This window comes from Hyperoodon ampullatus, assembly GCF_949752795.1.
Source record: "Hyperoodon ampullatus genome assembly, chromosome: 4".
NCBI lineage: Eukaryota > Metazoa > Chordata > Mammalia > Artiodactyla > Ziphiidae > Hyperoodon > Hyperoodon ampullatus.
In genome coordinates this window covers 3,273,421-3,285,753 of record NC_136917.1, presented here as the reverse complement: position 1 = coordinate 3,285,753, position 12,333 = coordinate 3,273,421, and the positions used below count along the sequence as shown (strand labels likewise).

Below are 12,333 nucleotides of genomic sequence, written 5' to 3'. Positions count from 1 at the left end.
GGTCACACTTTAATAGCCACTCTGAGGCATCAGGTAGGACACCCAGTAACCACGAGATTCACATTGCAGTGGGAAAATGGAGGTCAGTGGTTTACAGTGGGGAAGTAAGTCATCCCCTTACTGTGAAGACATGACTACATCAGGAAACAGCAGCAAGTAAGCCAAGCAGAAACCCCTCTCTGCACCCTGGGCACTGCCGTCCCAGGGCAGCCGCTCCTCCCCTGAGCTCATGAGGGCTATGGTGGGGAGAAGGGGGCTGCCAATGCCATCGTGGGGACGGAGCTGTGGAGATGTGCTGCCCTGGAATAAAACGGTATTGGGGCTCCCCCAGCTGGCACCCCTGAGCACAGAGGTACACCTTGGACGGCTCAGGTGGGTGTGAGCAGTGCATGTGCCTCCACCCGCAGACACTGCCACTCCACCTGGCCCCAAGAGATTCCCACCCTGAGACATGCCCCCAAGCCAACATGGTAACACCATTCCCAGAGCCCACTTACCCCTTCAGCCACCCCAGACACTGAGAAGCCTCCTTTCCAGGCCTGACCAAGCAGGCTCGAGAGGGGTGCGGACAGCCCAGAGGCATCCTGGAGCATCCTGTCCTTGGCTGATGGATGAACTACCTCTAGATCTATATGGTTCGGAATCTCATCCAGGGCCTGGTGGAAGCTGGGCCTCTGCTCAGCACAGAGGCAGGCGCAGGACTCACTTCTACCCATCCTCAGTCCTCAGGAGGGCTCCTGATGCTCCAGCCACAAAGCCACCACGAGAGGACAGCCAGCCTCAGCATAGGACCCTCCACAGGAAGCATGATGGGCTGGGAACACCTGGGCTGCAGCAGCATGCCCCACCATGCCTGCAGCTCTGGGAGGCCCACATATACTTGGGGACCCTCCAAGGGGGTATTCTTTCAACTGGGCCACCCTAGGAAGTGGGGGCTGGCCTACAGGGTGCAGCAGATAAACAGAGGCCTTGTACAGGACTGCAGGGACATCCAGGGCTACTTAGTGGATGTGGGCCACCAGTCTGGCACAGATGCAGTGAGGGCCACAAGGCCACTCTCAGAGGTTCTGATGTGGAGAGGACCCTTGATTTTCTCGGACCGCAACAGAGCCAGACCCACGTCCCCCAGGCCTGCCCTGTACTTGCCGGCTGCCTGCCCCGACTTGGTGAGCACAGAGGTGCCAGGGGCAATGCTGCCCACAGGGAGGGGGCCTGAGAGCCGCACTGGGAAGAGGCGCTTTCGGATGACACCCATGTGGTGGGTGCGAGCCGTCAGCTCCTGGCCAATGTAGCAGCCCTTGGTGAAGCTGATTCCATTCATGAAGGCCAGGTTAGACTCCAGCGGTAGGGCTACTCCTGGGGGCAGGTCGTGGACCCCCTCGGGAACGCCTGTAGAGGTAGGGAGAGGCTTGGTGAGATCTAAGGTGTCCTCCAGAGCTGGGGGCTCAACCAAGAGTGGCCGGGGGTACTGGCCTGTAGGAGTCCCACCACCTGACCCGCCACAATCCTCTAGGTCCCTCCTGGACCCCCTTCTTGCCCTCCCCATCCTCCAGGCCCCTACTCCAGCCCCCCGCTCTGGTCCCTGGGTGAGCACCTTGGTCTGGCCCTCAATACTACCCACTAAAGAAGAAGACCCTACCCGTGACCCTGGATCTCTGCTCTCTCCCCGGCTCCCCCAAGTGCCTGGGCTCACCACACAGTCTCCCCAGGGCTCTGTGTCACCCCCCTCCGGTCCCTTCCCATCCCACCCTGTCCTCCCCCCGCCATCCAGCACCACCCCTCTACTTCCGACCCTTCCCCAGGTCCAACCCCATGTCCATACCTTGCTGGTACCGGTGTCGGTGATAATCCTGGAGGTCCCCAAGACGGCCCCCGGGCACCAGGGCTGAGCCCTCATCCTGGGAGAGGAGCCGCCAGCCCATGCGAGCAGTCCGGGGATCACGGGTGAGGATGGTGGTGCACTCGGCCTTCTCCTGAAGCAGCACAGCCCTGCCGGCCTCCTCAGGGGCACAGGGCAGCACGGCCCACACGCGCAGCTCGGGGCATGGCTCCACGGTGACCCTCCGCCGGATCTTGTGCAGCACCAGGTGCCTCTGCAGCGCATCCAGCACTGAGCTGTCACACTCCAGGAGGAAAGTGGGCTGCTCATGGGAGCCCTCAGGGAGCCTGCGGGGAGAGGAAGGGGTGCATGGGGGCGGGCAGGGCACACCGTGGGAAGTGCATGGAGTCAGGCCGCGGACATACGTGGCTGTGCCTCCCAAGTGCACCTCGGACCACCTAGTAAAGCTGCACAGCACAGCACGTGCTGGAGACCTCATGGCCACCACCCCTCCCCGCCCAGGGAGGAAACCCCAGGAAACAGTCTGGCAGGCGGAGGAGAGAGCTTGGCCCAACAGGTGGGAAGCAGGGCCCTGGGACCACAGTGGTGTCCGGTGCGCAAGGTGAGGCGGAAAGGCACAGACGGCCACATTGAAGTCCAGGATTTGCCTCCTCCAGCCCTGAGAAGCCACCGAGAAGCCAAGGGTCCTAAGGCAGGGCGCACAATGGATTTCAGGAGGGATGCGGGCAGGCAGGAAGAGCTGGGAGGACAGCAGACAGCTGACGCAGGTGAGATGCATGGTGAGGCCACGCCCTGCCCGTGCCCACCTGCCACCTCCCACCTCCCCTAGGGAAGCTCCGCAACCTGATCAGGGCGCCAGAACCATCCTAACCCTCACTTCAGGCAGCCCACATCCACTGGAATGACCCCAGATCCTGTTGTCACTGACGGATGGATGATGGGGCCCTTACAGACAGATGAGCACAGAGGAGAGGCCAGTGCACCATCAGACATGGTGGAGGGGCCCTAAGTGGAGACATCCAGGACCCAGAGGAGTACATGGCTGGAGTGCTGGTTATAGATGTGGCTTGAGCAAGGACCCACAGCTGGGTGGGAGCTGAGACACAGAAGTGGGTAAGACCTTCCAGGAGCACGTATAAGACAGAAAGGTCATCAGCTGGTACCCCAGAGCCCTCCTCCAGAACCCATAAGCTGTGCCCCCAACCCCCTCCCCAGGCAGGAAAGGGTTAAGTGCTGCCCTGGAGCAGCCAGTCACCCCCCAAGGAAAGAGCTACAGAAGCTTGCTTGGTGGGTTCACCTTACAGCACAAACCCTGTCATGTCCATGCATATAACTACCAGCCATGGGTCCAATAGGGACAGGGACAACCACGTGGAACACAGCAGGCTGTAGCAGCAAGTCAGGTTAGCACCTCACCTTCCAAACAGTCCTCAAGGAAGGTCAAAAATGAGATCAGCTGAGGGGTGGAAAAAGGATCATTTACGGATGGAATTAAAATGCCAGAAAAAAACAGAAGAGTTCAAAGGCGCTGCCTCAGATAACCACATGGAAAGAGGTTCAAAGTCACTTATCATGAAACCAAGGCAAATTAAAACCACGATGAGATCCCACGGCACAACTATCAGAATAAGAACATCCAACGCAGTGAGGACGCAGAGAGGCTGGATCACTCAGCCTTGCTGGTGGGAACGTAAATGGAACAGACATTCTGGAAAATGGTTTGCAGTCCTTTATAAAACTAAACATGCAGCTACCACACAACCCAGCCATTGTACTCCTGGGTATTTATCCCAGAGAACACCCCAGGTGTTCACATAACACCTGTGCATGAACGTTAGAGGCAGTTTTATTCTTAACAGCCAAGAAATGAAACCAAAATATCCTTCAAGTTGGTGAATGGTTAAACAAACTGTGGTCCATTCCCTCAATGGAATACTACTCAGCAGGGAAAAGGAACGGACTACCGATGAAGCCAAAGGGCATCAAGGTGAGTGAAACCGAATCTCAGAAGACTCTGTTTGTACGATATTCCTGAAATGACATGATCATAAAGATGGAGAGCGAGCAGGGCTGAGGGGATGAGAAGGGCACTATGCCCACAGAGGGCAGAAGGGAGCCTGATGGTAATGGAGCAGCTCTGTCTTGACCGAGGTTACACAGGTCTACATGTGTGATCAAATCAGGGCTGCATGCATGAGAGCACGTGGAAATCTGGGAGAACCTGAGGGTGCCCTGTGGCTGGCCCATGTCCGTCCCAATTGTGACCCTGGACAATAGGAGGCAAGATGATGCCACTGCAGGAACTGGGTGAAGGGTATATGGGACATCCCTGTTAATTTTTTTGTGGCTTACTGTAAATCTATAATTATTTCGAAATAAAAAGTTAAAAAGAAAGAAGAAAAAGGAGCTGCCTCTGGAGAAGACTGGTCCATGCCGGTGAGAAGGAAGACGGCAGTCAGTCCATTTTCATCATAAGCCTTTTAATGTTATTAGGTTTTTTAACCATGTGCAGGTACATTTTTATTTTTTAAATCTCCGATAAAGGAAGCAGAGAGAAACAGTATGAAATACTGGCAAGGGGAGGAATCGGGCATGGGTGGACAGAATGTGAGGTTGCAGGGGAGAGTAAACCTCGGAGGGAAGAGGGAGGGATGCGGGTAAAGCCATACCCAAGGAGGGAGGAGGCCCAGCATGGGGAGGGCCCCGAGAAGGGCTGGTGAAGGGACCACCAGGATGCCGGGGTAGACAGGCCCCAGGCTGATGCCCCCATCTCACTCATGGGGCGGATGTTCCACGGGGTTCAAGACAAATTGGGTGGGGCAAGGCCAGGTTCTGGGCTCAGACACCTTCTGAGCTACCTGTGCAAATGGCCATGTGCCATTCAGCCCCTCAGGACCAACAAAGCTGCAGTGCAACCCTGCTCTCCACCACCCCACATCAGACTGTCTGCTGCCCCTGATGCAGCTGAGTAACGGGGGACAGGTCAGAAGAAGAAGGGGTGAAGTAGGGTGAGCCTATGCTCAGGGCAGCTTTCTTGGCTGGCATGGCCAATGTGTGGGCTGGAGCACTCTCTGTGGGGCCATCCTGGGCACTGCTGAGCGCTGAGAGCACCCCTGGGCCCAGCCCACTAGATGCAAGGAGCGTCCATGCCTGAATGACAACCACAAATATCCCCAGACGTCGCAAAGTGCCCCTGAGTAGAGCTGCCAGATAAAACACAGGATGTCCAGTCAAATTTCAATTTCAGAAAACAGTGAATAATGTCTTTAGTATATGTATTTCCCAAACACTGCATAGGTCACCTCCTAAAAAGTCACCCGTGTCTGTTTGAAATTTAGCTGGGCAACCCACAATTTTGTTTGCTAAGCCTGGAAGCCCCTCCTAGGGGCACAACTGCAGCAGCAGGAAAAGGAAGGTCGAGGGGCACCTGCAGCCTCCCCAGCCGGCCTGACGGGCAGGGCCTGGATATAGCATGTGGTGGTAGTGCAATCCCAGGTGTCCATCCTCACCCACCCTCCTGCCCAGGATGCAGGCTGTGTGAAAACCCAAAAAGGGAGGGTCAAGCCCATGTAATTCCTCGTCCAGAACGCCCAGAGTGCCCTCCTCCAGCAGCCCAATGCCCTGCACAGTACCTGACACCCCAGTACCCACCACCCCCATAAACACAGGGACCTCACTCCTCAAGTGCAGCCCTGGACCCAGCTCTGCCCAGGGCCAGGGTCTTCACACATAAACAGATCCCCTCAGGGGCACTGCAGGTACCAGGTCATGAGGCATGGGGAGGCATGGGGCACAAGGGGGCTAGCAGGCAAGGGACACACAGGTGCACAGAGCCCAGACCCAAATGCCTGTCAAGGAGTGGCGGCACTCACCAGGGGCCTTGGTCTGCTGCAGGGCTGTACACGGAGGACCCTGTCAGGCTGGCATGCTCCAAGTCGCCTAGGGGAACAGCCTACAGTGTGCCCATGGGAGACTGAGTTATATGGAGCCCTACATGCTCCCCACAAGGCAGGAAGCGGACAATCCAGGGGCCCACAGATCATGGCCACAGCAGGAGGGCAGAAGAGACGTGGGTTAAATGGAGGCTCAGTGGGGTTGCCATAGGAGCCATGAGGGCCTGGGCAGAGATGCACTAGCCCCACTTCCTACCTTCCCTCTGCTGGGTACACACAGACCAGGAACCTGCCGAGACCAGACTCAGCATGGAGCCAGCTGAGATGAGCACCAGAGGAACCAGGCATGGAGAGAAACAAGGGAGCAGTGGACCATCCGAATCCTCACCAGGCAACCCTGGGGGGATGGCCCCCAGAGACACCCCCCAGAAACCCGTAGACAGAGACTTCAGTGTGTCCCACAAAAGCCAGAGCAGCCCAGGACCAAAACCTGGAGCATCTCCTCTGCAGCCAGCACTTAAGGCCTCCATCATGAAGACAGAGGCCCAGCAAACAAACACACGGTCAGAATGAGGAAAGACTTTCAAAACACAAAGCCTCAGCTGAGAGGATGAGGAGTCAAGCCACAGACTGGGAGAAAAGGTTTGAAAAGTCACATCTGACAAAGGACTGTCACTCAAAATATACAAAACCACTTACAACTCAAATAAGGAAACAAACAACCTGATTAAAAATGGGCCAAAGACCTCAACAAACACCTCCCCAAAGATAGGTGGCAAACAGCGTATGAAGCAATGCTCCACGTCATATGTCATCGGAGAAAAGCAAATTAAAAAAACAACAAGCTACCATTACACACCTATTAGAATGATCAAAATCCAGAACACTGACACCACCAAATGCTGGTGAGGTTAGGGAGCAATGGAAAGTCTTCATTCATTGCCGGTGGGAATGCAAAACCGTACGGCCACTTTGGGAGATATTTTGGTGGTTTCCTACAAAACTACACATAGTCTTACCTTACAATCCAGCAATCACACTCCCTGGTATTTACCTAAAGGAGATGAAAACTAACTGCCACACAGAAACCTGTACACAGATGTTTACAGCGCCTTTATTCATAATTACAACAATATGGAAGCAACTGCTGAAGTCCTTCAGTAGATGGATACATAAACTGGTACATCCAAACAATGGACTATTATTCAACACTAAAATGAGCTATCAAGCCCTGAAAAGACATGGAGGACACTAAATGTATATTATTAAGTGAAAGAAGTCCATCTGAAAAGGCTGCATACTCTATGATTCCAACTACGTGACATTCTGGAAAAAGTGAAACTATGGAGACAGTTCCAGATCCAAAAAGATCCTTTCAGTGGTTGTGAGGAGTTAGGAGGAAGGGAGGGTTGAATAGGTGGAGCACAGAGGATATTTAGGGGCAGTGAAACTACCATATAGAATAGTACATACACATTATTATACATTTGTCCAATTTGTCCAGCACCAGAAGTGAAACCTAATGTGAATTAAGGACTCTGAGTAATTTTGGTGTTAATGCAGGCTCGTCGATTGTAAATAACATACTACTTTGGAGGAAGAGGTTGGTAACGGGGGAGACTATGCATGCGTGGGGGCACAGTATATAAGAAGTCTCTGTACATTCCCCTAAATTTTGCTATGAACCTAAAATTAGTCTAAAAAGTCTACTTTTTCTTTTTTCCTTTTTTTTCTGGCCACACCACGTGGCTTGCAGGATCTCAGTTCCCTGACTAGAGATTGAACCCAGGCCACGTCAGTGAAAGTTCGGAATCCTAACCACTAGGCCACCAGGGAACTCCCTATAAAGTCTACTCTAAAAACAAAAAGGTTGTTGGTAGGAATGTAAATTGATACAAATGCTATGGAGAATGGTTGGAGGTCCTGTAAAAAACTAAAAATAGAACTACAGTTTGACCCAGCAATCCCACTACTGGGCATATACCCTGAGAAAACCATAATTCAAGAAGAGACATATACCACAATGTTCATTGCAGATCTATTTACAATAGCCAGGTCATGGAAGCAACCTAAGTGTCCACTGACAGATGAACGGATAAAGAAGATGTGGCACATATATACAATGGAATATTACTCAGCCATAAAAAGAAACGAAACTGAGTTATCTGTAGTGAGGTGGATGGACCTAGAGTCTGTCATACAGAGTGAAGTAAGTCAGAAAGAGAAAAACAAATAATGTATGCTAACACATATATATGGAATCTAAAAAAAAAAGGTCATGAAGAACCTAGGGGCAGGACGGGAGGCAGACCTACTAGAGAATGGACTTGAGGACACAGGGAGGGAGAAGGGTAAGCTGTGACAAAGTGAGAGAGTGGCATGGACGTATATACACTACCAAATGTAAAATAGATAGCTAGTGGGAAGCAGCCGCAGAGCACAGGGAGATCAGCTCGGTGCTCTGTGTCCACCTAGAGGGGCGGGATAGGGAGGGTGGGAGGGAGGGAGACGCAAGAGGGAAGAGATATGGGGATGTATGTATTTATACATTTATATATGTATAAAGCTGATTCACTTTGTTACAAAGCAGAAACTAACACACTGTTGTAAAGCAATTATACTCCAATAAAGATGTTTAAAAATAAATAAATAAATAAATAAAATTGATTAGTTTGAAAAAAATAGAAATGAAATTGAGTTATTTGTAGTAAGGTGGATGGACCTAGAGTCTGTCATACAGAGTGAAGTCAGAAAGGGAAAAATACCATATGCTAACATATATATGGAATCAAAAAAAATGGTACTGATGAACCTAGTGGCAGGGCAGGAATAAAGACGTAGACATAGAGAATGGACTTGAGGACATGGAGCGGGGAGGGGGAAGCTGGGGCGAAGTGAGAGTAGCATCGACATATATACACTACCGAATGTAAAACAGTTAGCTAGTGGGAAGCAGCAGCATAGCACAGGGAGATCAGCTTGGTGCTTTGCAATGACCTAGAGGGGTGGGATAGGGAGGGTGGGAGGGAGGCTCAAGAGGGAGGGGATATGAGGACATGTGTATGCATATGGCTGATTCGCTTTGTTGTGTAACAGAAACTAACAGAATTGTGAAGCAACTACACTCCAATAAAGATCTATTAAAAAAAAAAAAAAAACAAAAAGCTAAAGCTTTGTCTGAGAGATGCTCCTACATCCGGACCAGGGTGCACTGAGGAAGGAACAACTCAAGGATGGGAAACTAGAAGCGTAACAGTTTAAATGAAAAATTCCAGGGAGTTCCCTGGTGGTCTAGTGGTTAGGATTCCAGGCTTTCACTGCCGTGGCCTGAGTTCAATCCCCGGTCCAGGAACTGAAGTCCCGCAAGCTGCGCAGCTGGCCAAAAAAAAAGAAAAAGAAAAATTCCAGAGAGAGGATGCATAACACCAGGCAGAGAGCAAGCACGAAGAAAACAGGAAGGTCCCAGCCTCCCAGGCGGGACAGCCAGTTGCCAGTGTGTCCCTCTCCCCAGAGAGCAGACCTCAGTGAGATCAGATGTAGGTAAAGGGCCATGAGCAACCAGGAGGGGAAGGATCACATCCCATGAACTAACAGCAGGCATCAGACCAGAACAGAGGCATAGCTATGCGGTGGAAGGCCAGCAGGCTTGGCACCCCATGCCCCAGAGCAGAACTGGGAGAGATAAATCTGGACATTGTTTACCAAGCCCCCAGGCCAAGAGCAGCCATCTGAGGGAGGGTTCTCATGTCTTCTCTCCTCTAACTGCTCAGGAGAAGTGGGGCCACTAACTCAGGCTGTCTCTTTCTTATGGAATGAAGACCCCACCCCACCCCTCGGGGCGGCACTCCCCACAAAGGACTTTGAGTTGGAATCTCAGAAGAGCACCTGGGGTCAGGGGGCATCATCAAATGCACCCCAATTCCCTTAGCACACAGACAACAAGTGGTACAGCGATACCCCATTCTCAGGAATTAACAGAGAGAGAAAAACAAACTCCTCTATAGGACAAATCAGGGCATACACAATGTGTGGAAAGAGCCACCACATGCATGCTTGGTGACAAGAACTGCTGGCCCAGCAGCTAATAAGCAAAAACGCTTCAGACCTGAGGAAAAGTATGAAGAGAAAAAAAACCCTAGAAACAAAAAAATTTTACACTGTAGAGTGACTTATGAGGATATAAATTCATTATAACAAGAATGAAAAGGCAAAAAGATGTAAAGGCAGACTAGAGACTCAAGGAAGAAAATTTGGGGACCAAAACAACATCATTACAACACTGACAGATTAACTGAAAATTACTGACACAGAGGGTTTAAGATAATCAAAGAATGCAGTTTCTAAAAGAGATTAAAGCAACTACTGGGAAGGTAATAATTACATAAAACATACTGACAACAAACCTTTTCTGTAAAGAACCAGACTGTAAATAATTTAGGTTTGTGGCCACACAGTGTCTACCCCATTATTATACTATTAATTATACTTTTGCCATTGGAAAATGAAAGTAGCCACACAGTATACAAAAAAATGGGCATGCAGCATTCCAATCAAACTTTACTTATGAAAACAGAGAGTGAGCTGGATCTGCCCAAGGGTCATACTTTACTGAGCCCTGTTCCAGAGTCATACAGCCCACCAAGTGCCCAGCAACATGACGTGAAAGAAGACCCAAAATACAACACATCGTCATAACACTTCAAGACATCAGGATGAAAAAGAGCCCCGAAGAGTGTCCAAAGAAAAAGCAGTCACACACAAAGGCTCAAAAATAAAAAGGCACCAGCCTTCTTGACAGCAATGCCAACTGTGGCTTCAATGTTTTCAGGGACGATTTTCTGCCTAGAGTTTTATGCCCAGCCAAGCTACCAGGTAAAACCATTTGAAGGAGTCAAAGGTCCACCTGAAGTATCCTACCTCTCAACAAGCCACTAAAGAACATACTCCTCCAGCAGGCAGGCACTGAGGAAGATGAAGACAAGAACCCACAATAGAAGAGGGACATTGGAGTTTCCAGGGCAGTTTCAGGCAGAGCAACAACCTGCAACTGCATGAGAGGTTCTACAAGAACCTCTGAGAAAGTCTGAGAAAGCTAAGCAAGTCAAAACCGAAAGCTCTATAGCTCTAAAGGCCACTGACTTGGCTTGTCCTGGTGACCATCACAGAAAGTCATGATAAAATCAGCACAGACTGATGTAAAACACCAAACGCTAATAATCACTGAATACGGAGAGATTTTGGACAGAAATGTGTGTACACTGGAGAACTCAGGAAGTAGTGGCACAAGCCAGTCGCGCAGAGGCTGCTCCCTGCAGTGAGGCTCCAGGTGCCACGACCCCTTCTCCATGCAGTGGGTCTGAGCAGGATCAGAGGCCAGGCGCAGAGGCGCCCAGGCCCTCCCATGGGTGAGTGTCGCTGGCCCATCCCTGGGTGCAGGCTCCAGCCCACCTATGGCTGCCCTGCCCCGGTGCCCTCCCCCAGGTGCCCACCCCCAGCCCACCCTGTGTGCGGGTCCCCAAGTTCCCTACCCTGGGCGCGCCTCCCATCCTCAGGTGCCCTCCCTTGGAGGCCCACCTCGGCCCACCCCTATGCACAGGTTCCCAGGTGTCCCTTCCCCTGGATGCCCTGTCCTGCATGTCCTCTCCTGGATGTCCGTCCTGGGCCATTGGTAGCCCTCCCCTAGGTGCCCTGCCTCTGGGTGTCCTTAGTTCCGCCCCCTGTCCGCCCCTCCCCGGTGCCTACCCCTCCCCTGAGAGCCCTCCATGGGAGCCCATCCTCCAAGCCTGCTCATGCCCGCTCCTGGGTGCCCTTCCCCTGGGTGATACCCCCTCCCCTACCCCGGTCCCCCGGAGCCTGTGACCCAACCCGCTCTCACCCGTAGAGAATGACGTCATAGAGGGTGCGTCCCTGGACATTGAGAAAGTGGGCGTAGCCCGAGCGCGCTGAAGTTGAAGCCTCGCCGGCCGCAGGACCTGGAAGCGGCAGCTCATTGGTCAGCAGACCCAGGAGAAAGGGCGCAGAGTCCGGCCCGCGCACGCGCACCAGGGCGCGCTCGTCCAGTAGGAAGCAGGCCCACGCCGCGCTGCCCGCGGGTTTACCACGCTGACAGCAGGGGCTGTGGCCCAGGCGACGCCTCGGGGCAGCGCGCAGCCGCCAGCTCCAGGCCCGGCCGCCGCGCCCTGGAGCCGCACCCCGGAGCAGCGCTGCGGCCGCCATCTTGGGGAGGAGTGAGGCGGCGGGAAGGGGCGGCCCGGGCGGCGGCGCGAACGGGCGGGCGCGCGCCACAACACCTTGGAGGCGGGCGAGCGGAGCGTGCGCGGGGGCGGAGTTGGCGTGGGCGGAGGTGGGGAGGTGGAGGCGGTGCAGGCGGGCCCCAAAACAGCCCCTGGCGGCGCGCGGGCGCAGCGTGCGCGGCGTGCGCGGCGTGCGCGGCGTGCGCGGCGTGCGCGGCGTGCGCGGCGTGCGCGGCGTGCGCGGCGTGCGCGGCGTGCGCGGCGTGCGCGGCGTGCGCGGCGTGCGCGGCGTGCGCGGCGTGCGCAGGGGGCGGGGTGTGCGCGAGCATGCGCGGGCTAGTGCTACAGCAATCCCTGGAGGCGGGCG

General features: G+C 53.4%; 1 protein-coding gene across 1 annotated transcript; it reads right to left on the bottom strand.

The window, feature by feature from the left end:
• Positions 1-997: 997 nt before the first annotated feature.
• On the bottom strand, positions 998-11,949 carry IBA57 (iron-sulfur cluster assembly factor IBA57; the record flags this gene model as incomplete). The annotated part of the gene is made up of 3 exons (XM_079703662.1): positions 998-1,389; positions 1,823-2,166; positions 11,609-11,949. The coding sequence occupies 3 exons, from the start codon at positions 11,947-11,949 to the stop codon at positions 998-1,000; spliced, it is 1,077 nt and encodes a 358-aa protein (XP_079559788.1).
• Positions 11,950-12,333: the final 384 nt, after the last annotated feature.